The sequence below is a fragment of the Lissotriton helveticus genome, chromosome 3_1 (genome assembly GCF_964261635.1).
Source record: "Lissotriton helveticus chromosome 3_1, aLisHel1.1, whole genome shotgun sequence".
In the NCBI taxonomy this organism is placed as follows: domain Eukaryota; kingdom Metazoa; phylum Chordata; class Amphibia; order Caudata; family Salamandridae; genus Lissotriton; species Lissotriton helveticus.
The window spans coordinates 1,945,948,913-1,945,971,076 of record NC_136061.1 but is presented as its reverse complement, the minus strand read 5'-3'; the positions used below and the strand labels follow the sequence as shown (position 1 = coordinate 1,945,971,076).

Genomic DNA, 22,164 nt, shown 5'->3' with positions numbered 1-22,164 from the left:
AGGCAGCTGAAAAAAATCTTGCCACTCCTTTCCTTTGAGGCAAAACAGGTAGTCATCCAGGGATTAATCCAGTCTCGTATAGACTACAGCAACGCTCTGTATCTAGGATCCCCAGAATATTGCTTAAACAAACTTCAGCGGATCCAGAACTGCGCTGCACGCACTCTCCTTGGAATTCCTCGCAGAAACTCCATAGGGCCTGGCCTGAAGTCCCTGCACTGGCTCCCTGTTAGGAAGAGGATCAAATTCAAGGCCATGTGCATCACCCACCAAGCCTTCTGGAAATTGGGGCCGTCGATCATTCACCCCTTGATCACCCCCTACAATCCCAAAAAAGAACTCCTTCATCGAAAGCCTTCCTAACGGATGTCCCACAGATACGAAGAGCCAGAGCAGGAGGTCACTGCTTTTCCTATAATGCATCCAAGCTATGGAACTCGCTCCCCCTCCACCTAAGATCCAACTCGAACCTGCTCACTTTTCGTAAACAACTAAAAACTTTTCTCTTTAACCAAAAAAATATCTAAATAAAATCATTCACCAGCGATCCACCCCAGCAGAAGTTCCTCTACCTATCAGCGCCTGGATGCCTCTGGGTAACTGTCCGCGCTTTATAAAACTCCTTTCCATTCCATTCCATTCCATTCCAAATAGCCAAACATGGAACCACTGATTAATACATCAATTTACAATAGGTAGCACTTGCACAGTGGCACTGGATAGCAGTGGCACAGTGCCCAAAGCATCTAACACCAGCAAAAACACATGAGGCAAAGCAAAAATGGAAGGGAGACCCGCACTAATGGTGCCAGGTCTAACAGGAAGGTATTGGACTTAAAATCTAACACCAGTCCAACAACGTTTTCCCTAAAGTGGGTTGTTGTAAAGACTTGCATGGTAATGGAACACGTGGTAACGACGCGTTTGTTGTATTGCCCGTGTTGTAAAGGCACTGGTTCCGGCTGTGTGGTAAAGGCTGTTTCTCCTCTGCTGAATTTTCAGAGATAGAAACGTATATTTGGTTGATGATCGCGTAGATGATAATAGCCATAGTGAACAATCAGATAATAGCAATGACTGGTTTGATGTAAATGTAGAACCATGTGCGGCTTAGGGATGAACACTGGGGAACCTCACATATAACAGCAGAGATGTTCTTCCCGTTAGGAATGAGCAGAGCCATTTAAGTGCTCTTTTTCAGATGTCCGTCATAAATAGGCTTGTCACCAGAGAGGTATGAGAGACTGTGCCAAACAAAGCTGACAAGTCCAAAGGGACCAGTGCCGCAGTCACCCTAGCTTAGAAGCATCCTCTGGTCGTTAGTCACTGCCAGTAAGGTAGTCTCTGTGCTGTGTGCAGCGCGAACGCCAGACTGAGCAGATTCGAGCAGCCCTTTTGAGTCCAAAAACACCACCCTCCATCTTTTTGTTTTCTTGAGACTATTTGTGCAGGCTAGCTGGTCACCCTGTCAGTTGGAAATTATTGTATTTTGAAGTTAAACGGGTAGTAAAGTGGGGAACGTTTGCCCACACACTATTAACGTGTGCTGAAATTACAGAATACTGACATATCACAGACTGACACTGTGCTGCATAATCTGGGTCTCTATTCCTGTGTACCTCATGTGTTATGTTATGTTAACTGGGTATTTATAAAGCGCACAGCTACTCAAAAGAGTGTCCCGGTGCTGTTAGACCTCGTGACAGAACTGACAGTGTGCATTCACATGCTCGACTCATGTATTATTGCTGAAATAGCCATGTTTTTAGTAGCTTTCTAAAAGTAAGGAGGTTCTGCACCAGTCTGAGTGCCAAAGGCATACTGTTCCAAAGGCGAGCTACTTGCACCTGAAAAGAGCGTCCGCCTTTACGCGTGTGGCCCTGTTCTTAGGTATACCCTTGCCTGGGTGAGGCAGGGCGAGGTCTAGTTCTGATGTTAAATGGTCCCAGGAGTCTTGGTAAGAGAAGTGCCGGGCTTGGCTTAAGTACTTCCTCTAACACACTCAAGGGCCACTGCTCCCAGAAACGCGAGCACTGAGGAAATTAGTGCATTGCCTCTCGGCCCCCTCTCTCCTAGTACACCACACTTACTTCCAGACTTGTTTTTTTCCTGTACATTTTCATTTAGAGGTGTAGCACGAGGGAAACGAAACCCAGTAATCTTGTGCTGTTGCACATCCTTGCTAACCGTTGCTTTTTGGAGAACTCCCTTTTCTCTAGTCAAAAAGTGTTGCTGTTTCAAATGTTTTTTTTAAATGTTTATCTTTGCTAAAGCATCCCTTACCATGATCAATTATTTTATTTGCCACTCCTGTCTCCCTCCTCAATACTCAGTCGCTCGCAGGGCCTATTCTTTCAATCTCATATCCCTTCTTTCCCCGTCTGTTCCTACGAAGCACTTTGAAGTTGCCTTAGGTAGAAATAAGCACAATATATGATATAACATCGAATTCCTTTCTTCTTTCTTCGCTGTACCAGTACCCCCTCTTGTTGTTTTCTCTTTTTCCCTCTCTCATGCCCCTGTCTCTGTTTCCCTCTCCTTTTCTCCAAAGCAGTACGAGGCAGCATAAGGACGGCATAAGGAAGGAGTAGGTACAATGCCAGCAACAAACATGACTTGAAATAACACCTCATGCCCTTACATGAGGCAACAAATCAAACCACCGCTCTCCCACCTGTTCTAGAGCATATGCTTAAATGTGATTTGTACAGCAGATCAGAGATCACAGAATCGTGACTTCCTGGAAATGTCACCCATTGACATCGGATGATATGTTCACAAGCGCTTAGCAATGTTTGTTGTGATTGTTCTGAATTATGTAGGCATATATAACATCAGAGCCAGAACATTTCTTTTTGTTTCATTTTTTGTTTTTGTGTAATGCTTCACTAGTCTCTTGAAAGGGGAGGCATGTAGTAAGTAGACCGTTGAAAACAAATGAGTTCTCAGTCACTGATCGACTTATTTGTGATCTTTTTCTGGTGACCTTTCTTCTGACCTTCGGCACGACTCTGGGCGAACAGGTGTTGGTTGGCTGGTAAAGTGCTTTGTCTGTCACAATGCAGCATCTGGTTTATGAAACAATGGGTTCGATTCCCTGAGCTACTTGCATGTGTAAGGAGAGGTTCCAAGTGCAAGTAGCTTATTTTATGAAGACAACATGACTTTTGCAATTCACAGAACTAATTTTAAAAAGATTTACTCACACCGACGTTTTCACCTGAGTAAATCTCCTTCTGTCGATTTTTCAGGTGGAATGGCGTGGAAGCTTGTAAACACCCACATACATCATGTTCCATATCTCGTGGAGAGTACTGAACTACTTCTGTGTGAAGAAGGCCAGTGGGCTATCAAGGACATATTGAGGGGGATTTCCGGGGTAGGGTAGAGTTGTGGGTGGGTTGGTACGAACTCCCTGTAGAGCTCTTGTCAGACAGTTCTAGCTTTGCAACGCAGTTGTCAAATATAATTGAATATTTACACTCATCATGTTTAATGCTACTTCCACAGGTTCATACAGTTATCTAATTAGATTTCTGATTTTGCAATCAGTTTCTGCGGCACATGTGAACTATAAGTATTGTTATTGAGCAGTACAACTTTCTTTTTTTCAGTTCAAAGAGATTTTATTATTTTTCAAAGAAAAATAAAACATGGTACACAACGATAATAGTGTAAAATCTGTGATACTAGAGGGTTAGCAGTACACAACATGTTACACATATATCAAGCCCTTCTGAGGTTAAAGTAAAGATCGTACGGAAATATCAAATAGTAGAACAAAATATTGTAGCAGAGTTGTTCATGACATGGTTAAGATCCTGGGAAAACCAAATAAAAATATCGTATCATAATTTGTCATGACATGGTCAAATCCAAAGGAATCAACATAATAAGTGCAGCTGTGTACCGAACATTCCCAAAAAAAACAGTTCAGAAAAAAAGATTGAAAGGGGAAGTAAAAGAAATAGTTGATTAGGGGGTGATATAAAACGAATACAGAGAAAGAGAGGAGCGAAGAAAGGAAAGGAGAAAGAAGACAATTATGACACATGCTGGCATGTGTTTGGAGGCAAGAGGAACAAGCATTGGCACAGCCAATCGGTCTTGCCTTTGCAAAAGCTATTGGCTTCGAGGGTTTGGGTAGATTGGAGTAGAGTAGTGTATCATGCAACAGAGTGGAGTAAAGTGCATGGAGTGTCATAGAGGGAATTGCGTAGAGTGTTGTTGAGTGAAATAGCATTATAGAATGGCAGAGCGGAGTAGAGTGTCAGTGGAGCGGAGTTTAATGGAGTAGAGCATCACAGAGTGGAGTATCATGGAGCGGGTGTCATAGAGCATAGTGTAGTAGAGTGGAGCAGAGTGGCCTAGAATAAAGTGACGTAAAGTACAATAGTGCTGAGTAGATTGTCATATCGTGGAGTGGCATAGAGTGCATTGGTTTTGAGTAAGGTGGTTTAGAGTGCATTGGCATAGAGTGCAGCCACTTAGAGTAGCGTAGAGTGCAGAGGCATAGAGCCGAGCGGTGCAGAGTAGATTGCAGTGGCATATAGTGAAATGGCGCAGAGTGGAGTGGTGCAAAGTGGGGTAGAGTGGCGCAGAGTGGAGTAGAGTGGCATATACATGAGTGGTGTAAAGTGGAGTGCAGGGTTATAGAGTGCAGTAGCGTAGAGTACAGGGTCACAGAGTGCTGCATAGATTAGTGACGCAGAGTACAGTGGTTCAGAGTAGAATAGGGTAGGGTAGAGTGCAGTGACATAAAGTGCAGTGGTGTAATATAGCTGGCATATGTGCAGTGGGCTAGGGTGCAGTGGTTTAGCATAAGTGCAGTGGCGCCCAGTGGAGTATAGTGGCATAGAGTGCAGTTGCATAGAGTACATTGTTTCAAAGTGGAGTGGAGGGGTGCAGGGTAGAGTATAGTGGTGCAGGGTAGAGTGCAGTGGCATAGAGTAGATTGGTGTAGAGTAGTGGAGCACAGCATTGATTGCGTTGGCATAGAGTGCAGTGGCAAATAGTAGTTTGTTTTAGAGTATTGTGAAGTGGTGTTAAGTGAGGTGGTGCAGGGTAGACTGGGGTGGTATAGAGTAGTGGCATAGAGTGCTGTGTTGCAGAGTGGAGTGGTGTGAAGTGGTGCAGAGTGGAGTTGTCTAGCCTGGAGTGATGTAGAGTGCAGTGTCACAGAGTGCAGTGGGGCATAGTAGATTAGAGTGGCGTGGAGCGCGTTGGCGTAGAGTGGTGTACAGTGGAGCAGAATAGTGTCCAGTGGTATAGAATAAAGTGACACAGAGTAGACTGACATCGAGTAGAGTGGCAGAGAGGGCAGTGCTGCAGAGTAGAGTATCTTAGAGGGCAGTGGTGTAGAGCAGAGAGGGGGAGAGTGCAGTGGCGTAGAGTGGTGCAGAGTAAAGTGACTGAGTGAAACAGTGTAGAGTGGCATAGAGTGCAGCGGCGTACAGTGCAGTGGTGCAGAGTAGATTGGTATAGAGCGCAATGGCATCAAGTGTATTGGTTTTGAGTAAAGTGGTGTAGAGTGAATTGGTGTAGAGTGCAGTGGTTTAGAGTACAGTGGCATAGCGTAGACTGGAGCAGCGTAGAGTGGTGTAGAGTGCAGTGGCATAGAGTGCAGTGGCGTTGAGTAGATTGTGTCAGAGTAAAGTGGAGTGATTCAGGGTAGAGTATAGTGGTGCAGGGCAGAGCGCAGTGGCATAGAGAGAATGGTGTAGAGTAGAGTGGCACAACATTGATTGCAGTGGCATAGAGTGTAGTGGCGCAGATGGAGTAGGGTGGCGTAATGTGCAGTGGCATAAAGTGTAGTGGCGTAAAGTAGATTGTTTTAGAGTAGAGTGAAGCAGAGTAGAGTGGAGTGGTGCAGGGAAAGTGGAGTGGTATAGAGTAGTGATGTAAAGTGCATTGGTGTACAGTGGAGTGGTGCAGAGTGGGGTGGCCTGGCTTTGACTAGAGTGGTACAGAGTGCAGGGTCATAGAGGGCAGTAGTGCACAGTAGATTAAGGTGGCATGGAGTGCATTGACATATAGTGCAGTATAATGGCATAAAGTGGTGCGGAGTAGAGTCCAGTGGTATAGAGTAAAGTAGCGCAGAGTAGACTGGCATAGAGTTCAGTGGCAGAAAGTGCAATGCTGCACAGTAGAGTGTCGTTGAGTGCAGTGGTGTAGAGTAGAGTGCTGTAGTGTGCATTGTTGTAGAGTGCAGTTGTGCAGAGTGGTGCAGAGTAAAGTGACAGTGTAATGGTGCAGAGTGGCGTAGAGTGCAGTGGTGCAGAGTAGATTGGTATAGAGTGCAGTGGCATAGAGTGTATTGGTTTTGAGTAAAGTGATGTAGAGAGCATTAGTGTAGAGTGCAGTAGCATGAAATTGAGTGGCGTAGTGCGGAGTGGCATAGAGTGGAATAGAGTGGCGTAGACTGCAGTGGTAGAGAGTAGATTGTTTCAGAACACAGTGAAGTGGCATAGGGTGCCGTGGTATGGAGTAGATTAGAGTGGATTAGCGTAGAGTACAGTGACGTAGGGTGGAGCAATGCAGAGCAGAGTGGTATAGAGTTCAGTGGTGAAGAGAGCATTGTTGCAGAGTAGAGTGGCGTGGAGTGAAGTGTCATAGAGTGGAGAGATGCAGAGTAGAGGGAATACAGTGCAATGGTGTAGAGTAGAATGGCGTTTAGAGTGGAGTGGCATAGAGTAGAGTAGAGTAGAGTATAGTGGCGTACAGTGCACTGGTGCAGAGTCGATTGGCATAGAGTGCAGTGGTGTAGAGTGTATTGCTTTTGAATAAAGTGGTGTAGAGTGCATTGGAGTAGAGTGCAGTTGCGTGGAAAGGAGTGGGGTGGAGTGTCACAGAGTTCAATAGAATGGCATAGACTGCAGTGGCAGAGTAGATTGTTTCAGAGTAGAGTGAAGTGGCATAGAGTGAAGAGGTGTTGAGTAGGGTGTTGTAGAGGGCAGTGGTGCAGAGTTGATTAGAGTTGCTTACAGTGGATTGGCATAGAGTGCAGTGGTGTAGAGTTCAGTGGCATAGAGTTCAGAGCGTAGAGTGGCATAACAGATGAGCAGAGATTGCAGTGTTACATGGTATACTGTCGCAGAGTGCAGTGGTGTATAGTAGAGTGGCATGGAGTGCATTGGCGTAGAGTGGTGTAGAGTTCAGTGACACAGAGTAGATTGACACACGGTGCGTTGCTTTTGAGTATAGTGGTGTAGACAGAATTGGCGTAGAGTGCAGGGGCATAGAGTGCAGTGTTGCAGAGTAGGGTGGCTTGGAGTCGAGTGGCGGGGAGTGGTGTAAAGTGCAGTGGCGAAGAGTGCATTGGAGCATAGTAGAGTAGCGCAAGGTAGAATGCATTGGCCTAGAGTATAGTCGAGTGGTGTAGAGAAGAGTGCAGTGACGCAGTGTGGAAGGTTGTGGCGTAGTATGGGATCTTGACCAGTAGAGTGGAGTGGGGTAAGATGGAGTATGCATCGTGCAGTAGTGTACTGCTATTACAGACAGCACATCTTCAATTGCAATGACCATTACATTTGCACTCACATACAGTTTTACTGATAAAAGTATACAATGTACAAACAATAATGTGTGGAAATGTCATTACACAATGTATTGATTTGATCAACACAGTTAAATTACAGACATTTACATTTTGTTGTGTGCTAGAAATTAAAATTAACATCTGTACAGCCTTCCTGAAGCAGACTCCCACTAGCAGGCATGATTATCACATAAATCCTCTCACATTGAAGTCAGAGAAAGAAAAATACACATCAACCTCCCTGGAAGACACAGCCTGACATTTGACCTCTGCCTGAATGCACAGCAAATGTGACAAGATAAGTTAAGATTTAAACGCCTGTATACGGAAAGCGAGTTCATGGAAGAATACAGTAACTAAGGTTTGGGTTACTGGAGGGAAGAAATCAAGCTGGACAGCATGAACCAAATAAGGCCAGCAAATAGAAAGCAACAACATGGGAGTTACAATTACAACGCCAATAGTAAGCAACAGGTGGAAAGCATTCCTAGGTCACCTTTCTGAATGTCCCCAAGATGTCTTTAGCAAACCAGACAGTTGCGCTTTCTGGTTGGCTGCGACCTAAAAATGCTACTTCGAAGTATACAGGCTGTATACACTGGTAGGGATGAAAGGGGGAAAGGTGGGCAAACAGCAAACAGTCGGCGTGGTTCTGAGGATAGGTATCAAAAGCTTCCGATAATGCCCTGGGGAAGAATTAGTATGTGACTTGGAAACACTCATTGTCAGTACTTCTAGCAAAGCATAACCATTCTCACCATTTTTATATGATATTTTGGGAGTACTCTTCTACTGGTAGAGAGTCTGTTTTATGCCTATAGCGAGCATCAGGTCAACCAGCAGACAGTCCGCTGGGGCAATATCCTTTCCTTGAGGATATGAATAAATCCCTAAGGTGGCAGTAACAGAGTCAAATGCAATGAAACTTTCTGAAGTACATTGGATTGTTCCGGGGCAGAGTCTCTGTGTTACAAGTCGCTTTCTGGATAATATGGTATTTGTGAAGCGGCTTTCCGAAATTGTTATTTGCAGACAGGGTCAATAATGGTCAATGTATACACGCATGTAAAGGTTTAATGCAAAAGGGACAGTAACATCCCTAAAAAGGATATACACAAGTTACTCCATTAGAGATTCTCAGCGCAAGGTCGCCTTGGGCCACTGGGGTCCTGTTCAGGGAAATATGTTAAAAGATGATTTTTCTTAACAAATCGTGAGGAGTACAGACGAGAAGAGGCAGCAGGGTCTGTAGCGCCCATCAATATGTGATGTCACCATAGCAGGGCCCGGGCACGTCACACATGGGAGCCAGGGCGCTTAGCAATGATGAGCTTTGAATGGGTGGGAAGCCTGGCAGTCTCCGTCGGTTTTCACGTTCTTTGTTTCTACTTATTTATATCTGCGAATCCGTGAGTGGTTCATCTGACGTCATCCCAATTTACAAACACTTTGTACGTCGTTTTAACATGAGGAGTGTTGAAATGTCTCGTTCGCTTGTTTTGCCCAGTGCTTCTCGGTGTAACTTGGTTGCGCCCGGCCGCTTTGCACCCCTTCTTTCCCCATACCTTTCCTCTTCCCCGGCGGCCTGTCCTGCCCCTGTCTGAGCCTCCTCCAGCACTGACGGACACCCTCCCGCTTGTGTCTTGCAGGTTGTGACAGCGAGCACTGGGGGCCGCACTGCAGCAACCGCTGCCAGTGCCAGAACGGCGCCCTCTGTAACCCCATCACCGGAGCCTGTGTCTGCGCCGACGGCTACCAGGGCTGGCGCTGCGAGGAGCTGTGCGACGCGGGCACCTACGGCAAGGGGTGCCAACTCAAGAGCAAGTGCCAGAACGGGGCCACCTGCGACCACCGAACGGGGGCCTGCTACTGCGCGCCGGGATACACCGGCGTCTTGTAAGTACTTCAGAGCAGGGGCGTGGCTTCTCTTTGTGCAGCATGTGCAGTGGCCCCGGCCCAAAGGTGTGAGGGGCCTGCCGAACCCTGATTATGCGGGATTTCACTGCTCCAACAGTGGCCGGTGGGGCTGTGGGGGTGCATTTCCTTCCTTGCTCTAGGACTCATGACTCACTGGCTACACCATTTCTAAGACGTTTGTGCATGGCCTGTGCAATCTGACCAAACCATTGCCTTAATTAGGGCTAATCAAAGAAGACGCTCTTGCTCAAAGACTCTTTATAACAAAGTGAGGTGTCCTTACCTCTGCATTCGACAACATCAAAGCAGGTTCTCCAGGCAAGGGAACTTTAATCGTCTGTGGGAAGTGTTTCCATGTGTGTGTGAGGGCCACGAAGGCGCGGTTCTCGTGCTTTGTGGTGCATAGCTGAGCAGTATGATGAATGAAGAATTGTGAGAGGCAGGCGTGCAGTTTATGAATTTCAGTAAGCTGTTATAATCATATTCCATTTGGCTGGTTACTACACTATGTTGTCCATAATATTAATTGTTTATAGTATGGTGGAGAGATCTGCTAGGATAGACTTTGTCATTATCATCCCATATGTAATTGTTATTATGAGATGTCAAGAAGCAGCCATAGTATGCAGCTCGTTGGGACTTGCAGTGGTGGACTAAATTGAAGTTGCCATCAGCATGTGGTAGATCGCCTCAGTTATTTGTTGAAACTTGAGCTTGAAAATAAACATATACAAAGCAGCTGGTGGTGTACCCTCGGAGTGGCAGGGCGGTGGGGGGGGGGGGGGGGGGGGGAGTTGGGGGGGGGCACACTGGACGAAGAAAACAATACAAAAAAGTAAAAACAAAAAAAAATGTACCTGTCGCTTCTGTTTCTTCCCCCTGCAGCAAAGGCTCCCAGCCTCCGCTACAGCCAATCCTGATGCATATCTCATGCATGAGAGCAGTGCAGGATTGGCCTGAGGTCCCTTGATTTGCAAGAATCATTAAACACGTCAGGTTTACAGCGCTGTATCCACAACGCATGGCTTCACAACGCAGTCGTTACAACGACCTTATTGTTACCGCCCATTGGAAATTGAAAGAGCATTGGTTAATAGTTTCACGTGTTTAAGAAGTTGATTCAACCTGTTTGTATGCAAGTTATCAGCCCACTCACTCTTTTCCAGAGGCAGCACTCCCCTGAGCCTTGGAAACCAAGCAGAAGGTTCTGTCAACCTTCAATTTTTTCGAGACTGCAGAATCAATTTAATAAATCTAGAGTTTATACCAGAAGTATTGCTAGCAAATTCTTAGTCTCTTCACTGAAGTTCCTTACCTAATAATTTCCAAAAAGGGATACTCTTGATTTGCAATTTAGGATGTTTAGTATATGTACAATGGAATTAAAAGCTTATTTCTTTCGAATGCATTCTACATTCTGTTCGGCCTAACTTACAGTGAAGCTCAAGAGCCAAAAATGTAAATCTCTCGTTGCTAGAGGTAAGTGTAATACTCCTGTTATAGTAATTGAGGAAGAGCTATTTATGAAATAGTTTGAGTTCCAGAATTATAACTACCTGTTCATGAGGATATCATCACTAAATCTCCCCAGTAGTAAAACGTGTCAGTTCATTTAGGGGCTTGTGGACTCTGGATATACATCCCCTCAAACCACCCCATAAAGAGGTTAGTGTATGCATTATTGAACTGTTATGTATCATAGACCTCTGCATTATTTACATTTAAGCAAGCCACATTTTTTTTAAATATATTTTTATTTTCTGCAGTGATTATCACATCATGACAACATTTGTTGTCATTATATTATGCTTTTTATGTTACATTGTGCATATATGTCTTGAATATACATTGCAGTTTTCTTTTTCCTAACAACTTATCCCACGTAATTCTTAAACCCCCCTCCCACAACTTCCCTCGCACTTTAATCAAGTTGTCCGTTTGTTTCGCATTGTACTGGGTCATCTCTCTACATGACAGAAATATCTCCTGTTCCTCCTACTCCCAACACCCTTGTCTGCAGTGTTAGCTGCTACCGAGTTTATCAACTACTGCACCCTTCGGTGTGCGACCATTTCAATCAGGTAGGGTGGGGTGGGGAGGAGAGGGGGAAGGGGAGGGGGGGAAGAGGGGGAGTAGGGTCCCAGGTTTTTACATCCGTTATTCGTTATAGCTATCATACTAACAACATTTGCCTATGCCACTACAGCGACATCATACGCTTCAAATTCTATGAGTATGGCCTGCTATTCCAATGAGATGTGCGTTTTACGGAGGCCTCTACGTTCTTCCCTCTGCAGTTCGGTCCCTTCTGCTTTCCCCCATCGTACCACCTCCCTGTGTTAAGCAAGCCACATATTTGGCATTTTATTGAAATACACTTACAATCTTTGGCTGGATGTTTTTTCAATGACTGGGAATTTAATACCATGAAGTCTATTAAAGGTTGAATGACTGAAGAGCCTGCTGTGATTCTGTCGAATTCAGACTTAAGGATACCTACTGCTGTTTTATAGGATTGTTGTTTGAGCAGGTCTGGAACCTTGTGTGTCCCAATTTGGAGACCATTATCATGTCTGGCCACCCTCTTCACTTAGCACCCTTCAGGTGAATTGTTTCATGATTATTTATACATTCATGTAACCAGTTGTTGGTTCGCGCCATTTTGGCCCCTCCCACCCACTGTACTTAGCCTACCTCAATGAGGGTTCTTGTTCAGTGCACACTGCAGTTCTAATCTCCTCTATACAGCATCAGAAGCCTCCATGGGTAGCATTATTTTCATTTGTCGATCTAGAAGTGACTTAACTTGCGAAACCTGCAAATGATGTGGCAAATTAATGAAATCTACAGTTATGTCTTAAACTCTGGAAACACAGAATTTATATAAAGCGAATGGCCCTCACCATTGTCCATTGTTTTATCAAAAAATTATTCATGAATGGTAAATACGAAACCATAACATTTTAATTTCAATCCTTACTATTGCTAGCTGCCCTTTCAAAAAGCAGTTTTTTAAGCTAACTACCTAAAATAAATATGCAATATAAAAAAATACATAACTAGTTACAAGTTATATGGCCCCATTTTGCCATCTTGGGGTCCTACTAATGTTTACAATATCACCAGAATCCTCAGATGACAGCATCTATATAACGATGATTTCAGGAATTTTGCAGTATACCAAAATTATGCCAGTATGCCACAGTGCAGTAATATGCCCACATTCCTGCCAAAATCATAGCGTGGGAACAATGTGAGCAACCAGAGTCTGAATGGCTTTTGTTCACAGCAATAATATTTTTAGTGCCACATTTTTGGCATTGAAATTCACTTTTGTGTATCCAAATTGATACAAGAAGGCATTTCATGCTAAAATATAGTGCTAAAGGACAGATTTTCATTCTGTGTAATTCTACGTAATTGACTGACCTTTCACGTAATTACACAAAAAGCAAATAATCCCAATTTGCATACCACTATTAAATGTGTTTATAGTTGTTTTCTACAAAATGCAGCTGCCAGTGGCCGCTGATTGGAAGGTGACGGTCAGTCTGCGTACAAGGCAGACAGCGGCAGCTGAACCCAGCTGTGGTGGTTGATTTCATTTGCCGCTAGTGTCCTCGGGCCCATACTACTATGGCTCTGAAAATTGGCCCGTGGACAACCATTTATGCACTTGCCTTTTAGGGCAGCGAATGGGAGCAGCCAAATACTTCCTAGGGAGGTGGTATGGGGGTAAGATCACAGCAAAATTCAATTCAACACAATTCATTGGGACATAGATGCAAGATTGAAATTGCGGTATGCTACTTATTAAAGCCACTCACCAGCGTTGGCACCCTCTCTCTGCTCCAGGATTAGGCACAGGTGCAGTACTCAAGGTCTCCACTCACGTTAAACACTTTGCAGTTCAGTTCAAGGGTTCGTACCCAAACTAAAGGGATCTTTTTGGGAACACTCACTATTCCCGCTGTAGGACACAGTCTACACGCCTGCTTTAGTCTCCTGTGTGAGGCTCTGTTACCTGTTCACATCACGGTTGGCTAGTGTTGGCAGGAGCTCCCCAGGCTGCAGTATCCAGCAGCATCAGCTTGACACAAGGCAGTGGTGATGGTTTCACTAGGAACTGGAACATTGGTGAGGGAGCAGCATGGTGTAACTGTTCTGTGCATGACAGTCTTGGTAGATGCAGCTTCCCGGTTGAGGTCTGATTGGTTCTTCTGGCCCAGGTCACATGTGGGTTGTGGTTCCTCTGACCGTTGCAGCCTCCAGGCTGGAATCGGCTCCTGCTCTGCTCGGGGGTCAGGCAGCAGCAGCCTCAAGCCTTTGAGATTCTGGACAACACACTGTGGGGACCTCACGGAAGATTAGAAGAATGCTCAGCATAACACTGGTTGTCTCCAGCTTCACTCCAGAGGGCAGTCATCAACCTATGGGTGCGCCGCTCACTGAGAACACAGCTGTCTTTTTCTCCCATGCTCTGTTCCCTCCTACAGGTCCAGGCTCTCTCATTCCTTCTCTGAGAAGGCAGGCATGCTTCTGGATGCTAGGTAGACCCTAAGCTCTTCCAAGAGAAAGTGAAGACTTCAGATGATGTCTCCTCAGATCTGGGAATATGTCTGTCATGCAGACACCAGCCCCGGTCACACAGCAGTCCTATGAGTACTCTGCCTTCCTTTGGCATGAATTACCTAAAACTGGAACAACGTGGCCTGGCTTGGGACAAACTTAGATGCACAGTTTCCAAATAGGGGAGTAAAATGGGCAGCATTTCTGGCCCTAGTCCCGTCCAGTCTTGAACAGGCTCAAAGGGCCTGGACAACAGACCTTTGTCCTGGCCCTTGTAGTCAGCCGACTAGATTACTGTAATGGCCTCTTCTTATCCGCTAATGAAGAGGTATTCAGCAGACTGCAAGTGGCACAGAATACCGCGGCAAGATTGGTCTTAAATGTCCCCCCTAGAACACCTTCTCGCCCCCTCCTTGATAGACTCCACTGGCTGCCCATTCGTCAACGGGTTAAGTTTAAGATCTGCTGTACCATACATAAAAGTCTATTTGGCTCTGGCCCTCAATATTTGGCTGAAAAATGTAACATCTACAACCCAGAACGTCTTCTTCGTTCCAGCGGTCAACTATTGTTACAGATTCCTTCGGTTAGAAAGGTACGACAGGGTGGGCGAGCCCTATCTTATATGGGCCCAACCCTGTGGAATAAACTTCCTCCTGGCCTGAGACAAACCACCGACTATCTTAAATTTAGGAGAACACTTAAGACACACCTGTTCCTTACAGTATAGTCACATATGCCTTCCTATAGCTCAGTCTTTTGCACGTTAGTTGAACCAAGCGCGGAGATACCCCTAAGGGGGTCGAGTCCTGCGCTATATAAGCAACTAAATAAATAAATAGACAGGCAACTGCCCTTTTCTCTCCGCCCTTAGCCTCGACGCTCGGGCTGAAATCCCCTAAGCCTTGGCCTTTCATAGCCCTAGTAATCAGGTGACCCTTTCAGCCAATGGGAACCCTAGCCCTAACACTGTCCAATCACAACACCAGCCCTAATATCTAGAACCAATAGGAGACCAAGACCTTTCAGCCAATCATAGCCCTATTCCAAGCACTTGATTCGGTTCGAAAATCCTAATTTCTACGTCAAATAGAGGCCCTAGCCCTAGCAGTAGTCCCAACCCTAGTCCCAGCAACCAATGACACAGGAAGCCCTAATTCCTACTTCCATTAGAAAGCCTAACCCAAGCCCTAGTCCCAACCCTAGTCCCATCAACCAGTCACACAAGAAACCCCAATCGCTACTTCCAATAAAAAGCCCAACCCTAGTCCAAACCCTACATTGATTGAATCACAGACCCAGAAACCAATCAGAACCCTCAAATACCCACCCAACGAGGACACTAACCCTAACCCAATAGAAACACCAGATAAAACCACCAATCAGTGCACACATATACCATTGAATAGGAGACTATATAAGGTCCCAGCAACCTCAAACAAGGTTTGCTGGCCAGGAAGTTGGAAGCTGCTCCTCTATTCAGAATCTCCTAGGAGACAGACAGGCTTTTCCTGATGGAATAGCCCCCCAATTTTTAATAAAGCATCTATCCTGATTGACCATGCACAACTGTAGAGCTCCCACAAGAACGGAATAAATGCTGGCAGGGGTGACTCCTCCATTAAGGTGGGGGAGCATTGCCTCATTGCTCTGTGAGCAGTTGAAAAAGGAAAAAGAAAATGATAATAACAAACGTTATTATCACTTTATTTTTCAGTGTCTGGTTAAGAGTGCCGCTGGCTCTAACAGGAACAGCGGAGGGGTGATAGGCACTCACTTAAGTGCGCAGGACTGTTTGGCTGGCCCTCTAGGGCCAGCTAAACAGTCAGGCGCACATTACATACTTACTGTATTACGTCCTGGGTGAAGAACATGCCCAGTCTCCAGTCCCTCTCTGACCACCGAACTACGGTGCTCAGACCAATCACAACACTGCTATCAGCAGTGTCATGATTGGCTAGGGGAGCCTGGGTCCTTCTTGTTTCTGGTTCCTGACCCCGGAAGTGGGAGAAAAGGACCGAGAGGCGGCAGCCGGCCTACAGGTAAATGTTTTTTAAAAATGTATTTTCTTTTGTTTACCATACCCCCGAACCCACCAGCCTCACCACTCCAGTTACATTGCGGCTGCCACTGAATGCTGGACCTCTCACTTATGACTTGAAAGAACTATGCTGTGTTAGGATCTTCCTGGAGTTTATGTAAGATTTCCTGGGATATCAAGCACTGCGCACTGCCCATCTCCCTCCAACTAGGTCCAAATGGGGAGAAACTGTACCTGAACGTTAGTGCCTACTTGCCTGCTAAAGATTTACAAGAAAGACTGAGAGAATGACGCGACAGTGACCAGTATGGGAGAGCCAACTCACTTTGCCTCAAAACATGGAGACTGCCTGAGTGACAAAAAAGTTGTTGTAGGAACATGGGCAAAGTGGGCTTTGGCATGGGTCCCCAGCATTTCAGAGGGGCCCCTGATAGAGCCGGTTCTGTTCTGTAGATTCTTGCCATCATAATCTTGAATAAATCTTCAACAGATTGTTTTAAAGTTTACCTTTAATTTTAATTATTATTACCAACCCCTCAAAGCCCCATTACAGCCATTACCTATTATTGACAAACTCTTCTCCCGGGTGGGAATGGATTACCTAGGACCCTTTTTACCCTCCAAAAGGGGAAAAAGGTTTGTGTTGGTGATGGTGGACTAAGCTACCTATTACCCTGAGGCAGTTCTACTGAGACAACCTAATGTCTCCCATATAGGTAACACTATGATTGAAATATTTTCTTGGATGGGTTTCCTGAGGAAAATGTTGACTGACTTGCGGAGTCTTTTTTATGCCCGGATTAATGTGTGACATCTGTGCCCAGCTGGGCATTAAATCATTTGCATGGCTGCCTACCATCCATAAACTGATAGGCTTGTGAATAGTTATAACTCCACCCTTAATCTTGCTCTAAAACAAATTATGGAATTGGAGGCAAAGCACTGGGATCAAATGCTTCCTCTTGCATTGCTCATCATTAGGCGTAAGGAACACAGAATTACAGGCAATTTCTCGTTCGAACTGAAGAACCAGGTTTTAGAACCCAGCGGCGCCAGGGGCACGCCCAAAGTCTTCGGGTTCACCTGTCTTAGAATACAGAGACACAGGAATCTTCGTGGTTGCGTCAAAGATCAAATTTATTGGCTGCAGCCAGTAACAGAAGTCCTAGAAATCATCACGGTATGAGTTCTCAGGAGACTGCTCAATTTTACAAAGCAAGTCATCCCTTTTTATGCCACAAATAACATTCCAGACAAATACCTAACATTTACAAACTGTCCAATCACATGTATTGACACCAGAGGTATCGCATGACAGTAAAACCCACTTTTCAATTGCCCAGCCCATGATCAATCATCGGTCAAACCCAACATTCTTCTTTAGACAAGTCGAACGAACCCATAATAAAAAAGGCCACAACCCAATCATAAATAGATCATAAAGAAAGGAGCAGAAACAGGTGAGAGTAGGATAAGGCATATTTGTGTGCAGTAAAACTTTACGATGTCATGTGCTCTGATCCTTAATCTTGATCAGTTAAAGGGCAGGAACTGGTTTAACAAGGTCAGCTTCAGGCAACAGGGTCAGTTTACTCAGGTCAAACAGAAGTCAGCACAAACTCGAGCTAAGGTGTACATGTCCTTTAAAAGACTAGTTCAGCCTCAGTCATCGGCCTATGTGAGGGCAACCACAAAATGGCTGCCATACACAAAATGGAACCCAAGGGTTCAGAACGAAATCCCTAAATACGTAATGAATCCATTGGTCTAACATGATGAAAACACTCATACTTGCTGCACTAACTAGTTACGGTTCGCTAATATCAAATTCGTAACGAAATCATGACCTTTATGAAACAGGTTCAGAATTCACGGAACCTCAGACCCTTCTTTTGCCCTGTTAGATCTGGGGGTCTCTAGTTGGCAGAGGTAGGTACCACTGTCCAAATAGGGACCCTTGCTTCTAGTCAGGGCAAGGAGATAACCCTCTGAGATAACCCCTGCTCACCCTCTAGGTAGCTTGGCACGAGCAGTCTAGGCTAACCAGAGGCAATGCGTAAAGTATTTGTACCAACACTCACAGTAACACAGTGAAAACACCACAAACTGACTCCACAACAGTTTAGAAAAATAAAGGTATTTTTAATCTAAACTACACAAGACCAAAACGACAAAAATCCAACATACACAGTTCAAGAATATGGTTTCAAAAAGAGTTCTTAAGGTTGCGTTAGAATTCTCTACGTTGCGATAGAATTCTCTACTGATGCGTGAAAAGTTCACAGTTGCGTCACGTTTACTCACAGTACCTTTTAGTTGCAACAAAGTTCCAAAAGCAGAAGCTGGTGCAGTGGAAAACAAGCGATGCGTTGCTCCTGAGACCCTGGGGAGGCGATGCGACAGCCCCGCTGCAGCAGCGGGCGTGTTGCGACGAATCCGGTCTGTATGGGGAGGAAGGCCACTTGTGTGGATTCCGGTGCGTAGGTTCCGTAGGAAGTCTGTTCTCGCAAAGGCACGATGCGACGATCTCGTAGGGGCTGCGACGATCTCCGGGGCGACGATGCGCGGTCCAGCGGGGATCCTCTCTCTCGCAGCTCCTCGATGCGTTGATTCTGCGACGATGCTCGCAGCGACGTGATGCGGTCCGCAAGCAAGCGGTTCGGCGTTCTCACCCAGCGACGACAGGCTCTGCGACGATACTCGCAGCGATGTTCGATTCTCCCGCACCGGTCTGGTGCGTCCCGGAAACGAAGGATGCGACGTCTCTGGCAGCGGCGTCAGGCGCTGCGACGATCTCGACCTCCGTAGCGGCGGGAAACTTCTCGCACTGTCGGGGATGCGCTCCGCAAGCGAGCGATGCGACACTTTTTAGATTCAAAAGTCACTCAAGCTTAGTTTCAAGCTTCCCAGCTCAGGTACAACTTCCAGAGGCCCCACAACTGGATCAAGCACTCTAGGAAGGACAGAACTCTCTCAGCAGAGTTCTGGGAAGCTGGGGGTGAAGTCCTTTTGTTCCTGGGACTTCAAAACAGGGAGCCAGCTCTTCTCAGGCCCTTGGAGATTCCTTTCAAGACAGGGGACACAGCTCAGCAGCAAAGTCCTTCCCCTCTCCTTGGCAGCAAAGCAACAGGTCAGTCCAGCAGAGCAACAGCAGGACAATCTTCCTTCTTCAGTTTCAGCTTTCTCCTTGGCAGAGGTTCCTTCTTGATTTCCAGGATGATCTAATTTTCTGTTGTCAGGGGTCCTGTACTTATATCCCTAAAGTCTTTGTTCTCTCTGTGCATGTGGGCCCTGAGCCCGGTCTGAACCAGTTCTGGGGTTTCCTGAGTACTTTGTTTTGCTGGCTGCATCTTTCCTTTCAGAGTGAGGGGCAGGGTCCTCAGCCGCCCAGCAAGGGGGTGGAGCCAGCTTTGTGGAAGGCAGGCACAGCCCTATTCAGCCCAGGTGCTAACTCCTCCCACCACTCCAGTTGCAACTGCAGTCATTCAGCCTAGTGCTGACTCATCCATCCTGCTGGGGAATTCCCCAGCCCCTGTCACTCACAAACCAGACAGTCAATACACAAACAGTCCCAGGCACACAGAAGGGTCAGACAAGAGAACAGCAGCTTTCTAAAAGTGCTGTTCTCAAACACAGGATTTAAAAACAACCTTTCCTAAAAGATGTGTTATTAAATTCTGAGTTCAGGGATACTAGATACTTATGTCCTATCTTGTTCCTATGGGAAGAAATGCTGTTAACCACTGTAGCCAGCATCCCCCATGTTAACCTATGGAGCAAGATAGCCTTACAATAGTGAAAAACGAAAATGGCTGTCATTCACTACCAGAGCATGTTACCTGCACAAGTACATGCTCTACCTTTTACATACACTGCACCCTGCCCAGGGGGGTACCTTGGGCCTTCCATAGGGGTGACTGATGCGCACAAAAAGGGAAGGGTTAGGCCTGGTTAGTGGGGACACTGACCAGGAGGACATGGCAGTTCTAAACTGCCCATAGGCACTGCAGTGGCAGGCCTGAGACACCATTTTAGAGCTACTCCTGTGGGTGGCACAATCCGTGCTGCAGGCCCACTAGCAGCATTTGTCATCACCAGCCCTGGCACACCCCGTGCACTTTACTAGGGACTTCATGGTGATACAAACATGCCAAACATGTATATCCAATCAGAATAACAATTTACACAGAGAGCATATGCACTTTAGCACTGATCAGCAGTGGTAAAGTGCGCAGAGTACTATTGCCAACAGCCACGGGTCAGGAAAAATAAGGGAGGAAGAAGCAAAAAGTTTGAGGATGACCCTGCAAGAAGGGCCAGTTCCAACACAACCCCCTTCCAGCCTAAAGCCAGGGTAGACCAAACGATACCTCGATGGGATTCCCTGCTTAAGGCGATAGAACGCGGAAACTGGCCCACACAGCAGGGCAGTCCTGTTCTACGCCATCCTAAACCCAGTGGGATCACTCTATCCATACTCTCAGGGTCCACCATGCCAATCCATGTGGAAACCTTCTCCTCACCGGTGGACACCACCTGTGCGGCACCAAGCCTTAATTTCCTCACAGGTGTGTCCCAACAGACCAACAGCAAGCCACAGTGACCACCAACAGTGATCGGGGATGAGACCCAGGCCTCACGCCTCTCATGGCTCTCAAACCCTTGTGGCATCAGACGGTGGGGGGCAGTAGCCCCAGGTGCTTGGCACCCTTTGTCCACTCCCTCTCTTGTCAGGTCAGGTCTGACATCCTGGCACTGACCCACCAGTCCCGAACCAGTATCTGGTGGCTGGACAGGAGGCTGGGGAGGGCTTCCCCACACCCGGCCCTCCTCTTCCTTGGGGCTCTGTACCCTCCAACCTGGAGCGGTACCCCCTTCTAGAATAGTCAGGGCACCTGTGGCAAGTATCCTGCACCATTCACCCACCAGGTCAGGGGTGCTATCCTGCAACTGGTATTCCAGGTCAGGGGGGACAACCCAGACCTGGCCCTCAAACCTAGGCTCCAAAGCCTCCAGGTCAGACAGCACCTGAACCTGGCTTCCCCACCCAGGGACTAACCCCTGCAGTGGAACACTTGCCTGGCGCACCAGGACTTCACTCACTGAGGTGCCTATACTGGTAGACAGTACCCACCTGGCCAACACAACGGTGTGGCCCAGTCCACCCCCAGGGTGAGACTCCTGCCCTCCTTCCAGGGGCAACCCTGTCCACCAAGACAACCAAGAACACAACTTTCCTACCAGTTCAGGACCTCGCTCCAGCAACTGGTCTCCCAACCTAGGGCTTAACCCCTCAGGTTGTACCGGGGTCAGAGGCGAGGACTCCCTCCCTCTGCACCCCCTTCCAGAGCGCTGCACCCTCCCTACTGGAGGGGTACCCCTGGGAACCATATTGGTCAGGACACTGGTTACAGATGTCCTTCCTTCCAGGTCAGGCAGATCCCGAACCTGGTCTCACAACCCAGGGACCAAAACCTGCGGTTGTGCACTTGCCTGATATGCCAGGACTTCTGGGGACTCCTTCCCCTTCTCACCCCTCAGTCTGGACTTCTGTACCCTCCCAAATGGAGCGACACTGCCAGACACCAGAACTGATGGAGGCCTGGTTACAGGCACTCCCCGTTCGACAGACACTAGGAGATCCTCCTCAAATGGCCTACAAGTACAGTCTAGGTCCCCAACCTGGTGTTCTCTTATTGAACCCTCCAGGCCCTGAGACTGGGTTTCGAGCACCGTGAGACACACCGTCTCACACTCATTCCTTCTCCACTGAGACCGGACATGAGCCTCTACACCCCTCCCACTACACTGGGACCTAACTGGGCTACACTGAACCTCTTCCACCTCACAGGTCTGGAAGATATCTGAGCCACTCCTTTTGGGACCACTCCCCAATGCCTCCTCAGACTCTCTGGAATCCACCAAGAGGTCTGCCTCCAACGCAAGCTCTCTGGGGTCAGAGAACTCACAGTCCACCGGGTGTTGGCACAGCTCTGGAAAACAGGGAATTAAAATATGCTCTCCAACAAATGAATCACACAGCCCCCCACAGTTGTTAACCAAGCTACCCTTTGCCTCACCCTCCAGTGCCTCACAAAAG

The 22,164-nt window shown here is 46.8% G+C and overlaps 1 protein-coding gene across 2 annotated transcripts in view; it reads left to right on the top strand.

Annotated features, from left to right (window-relative positions):
• The window catches only part of MEGF11 (multiple EGF like domains 11), a 1,491,879-nt gene that overhangs the window by 613,462 nt on the left and 856,253 nt on the right, over positions 1 to 22,164 (top strand). For both annotated transcript variants that reach the window (XM_078683026.1, XM_078683027.1), the window contains exon 4: positions 9,187 to 9,433. In XM_078683026.1, the coding sequence (XP_078539152.1) occupies positions 9,187 to 9,433 (247 nt within the window). The remainder of the gene's footprint in view (positions 1 to 9,186; positions 9,434 to 22,164) is intronic.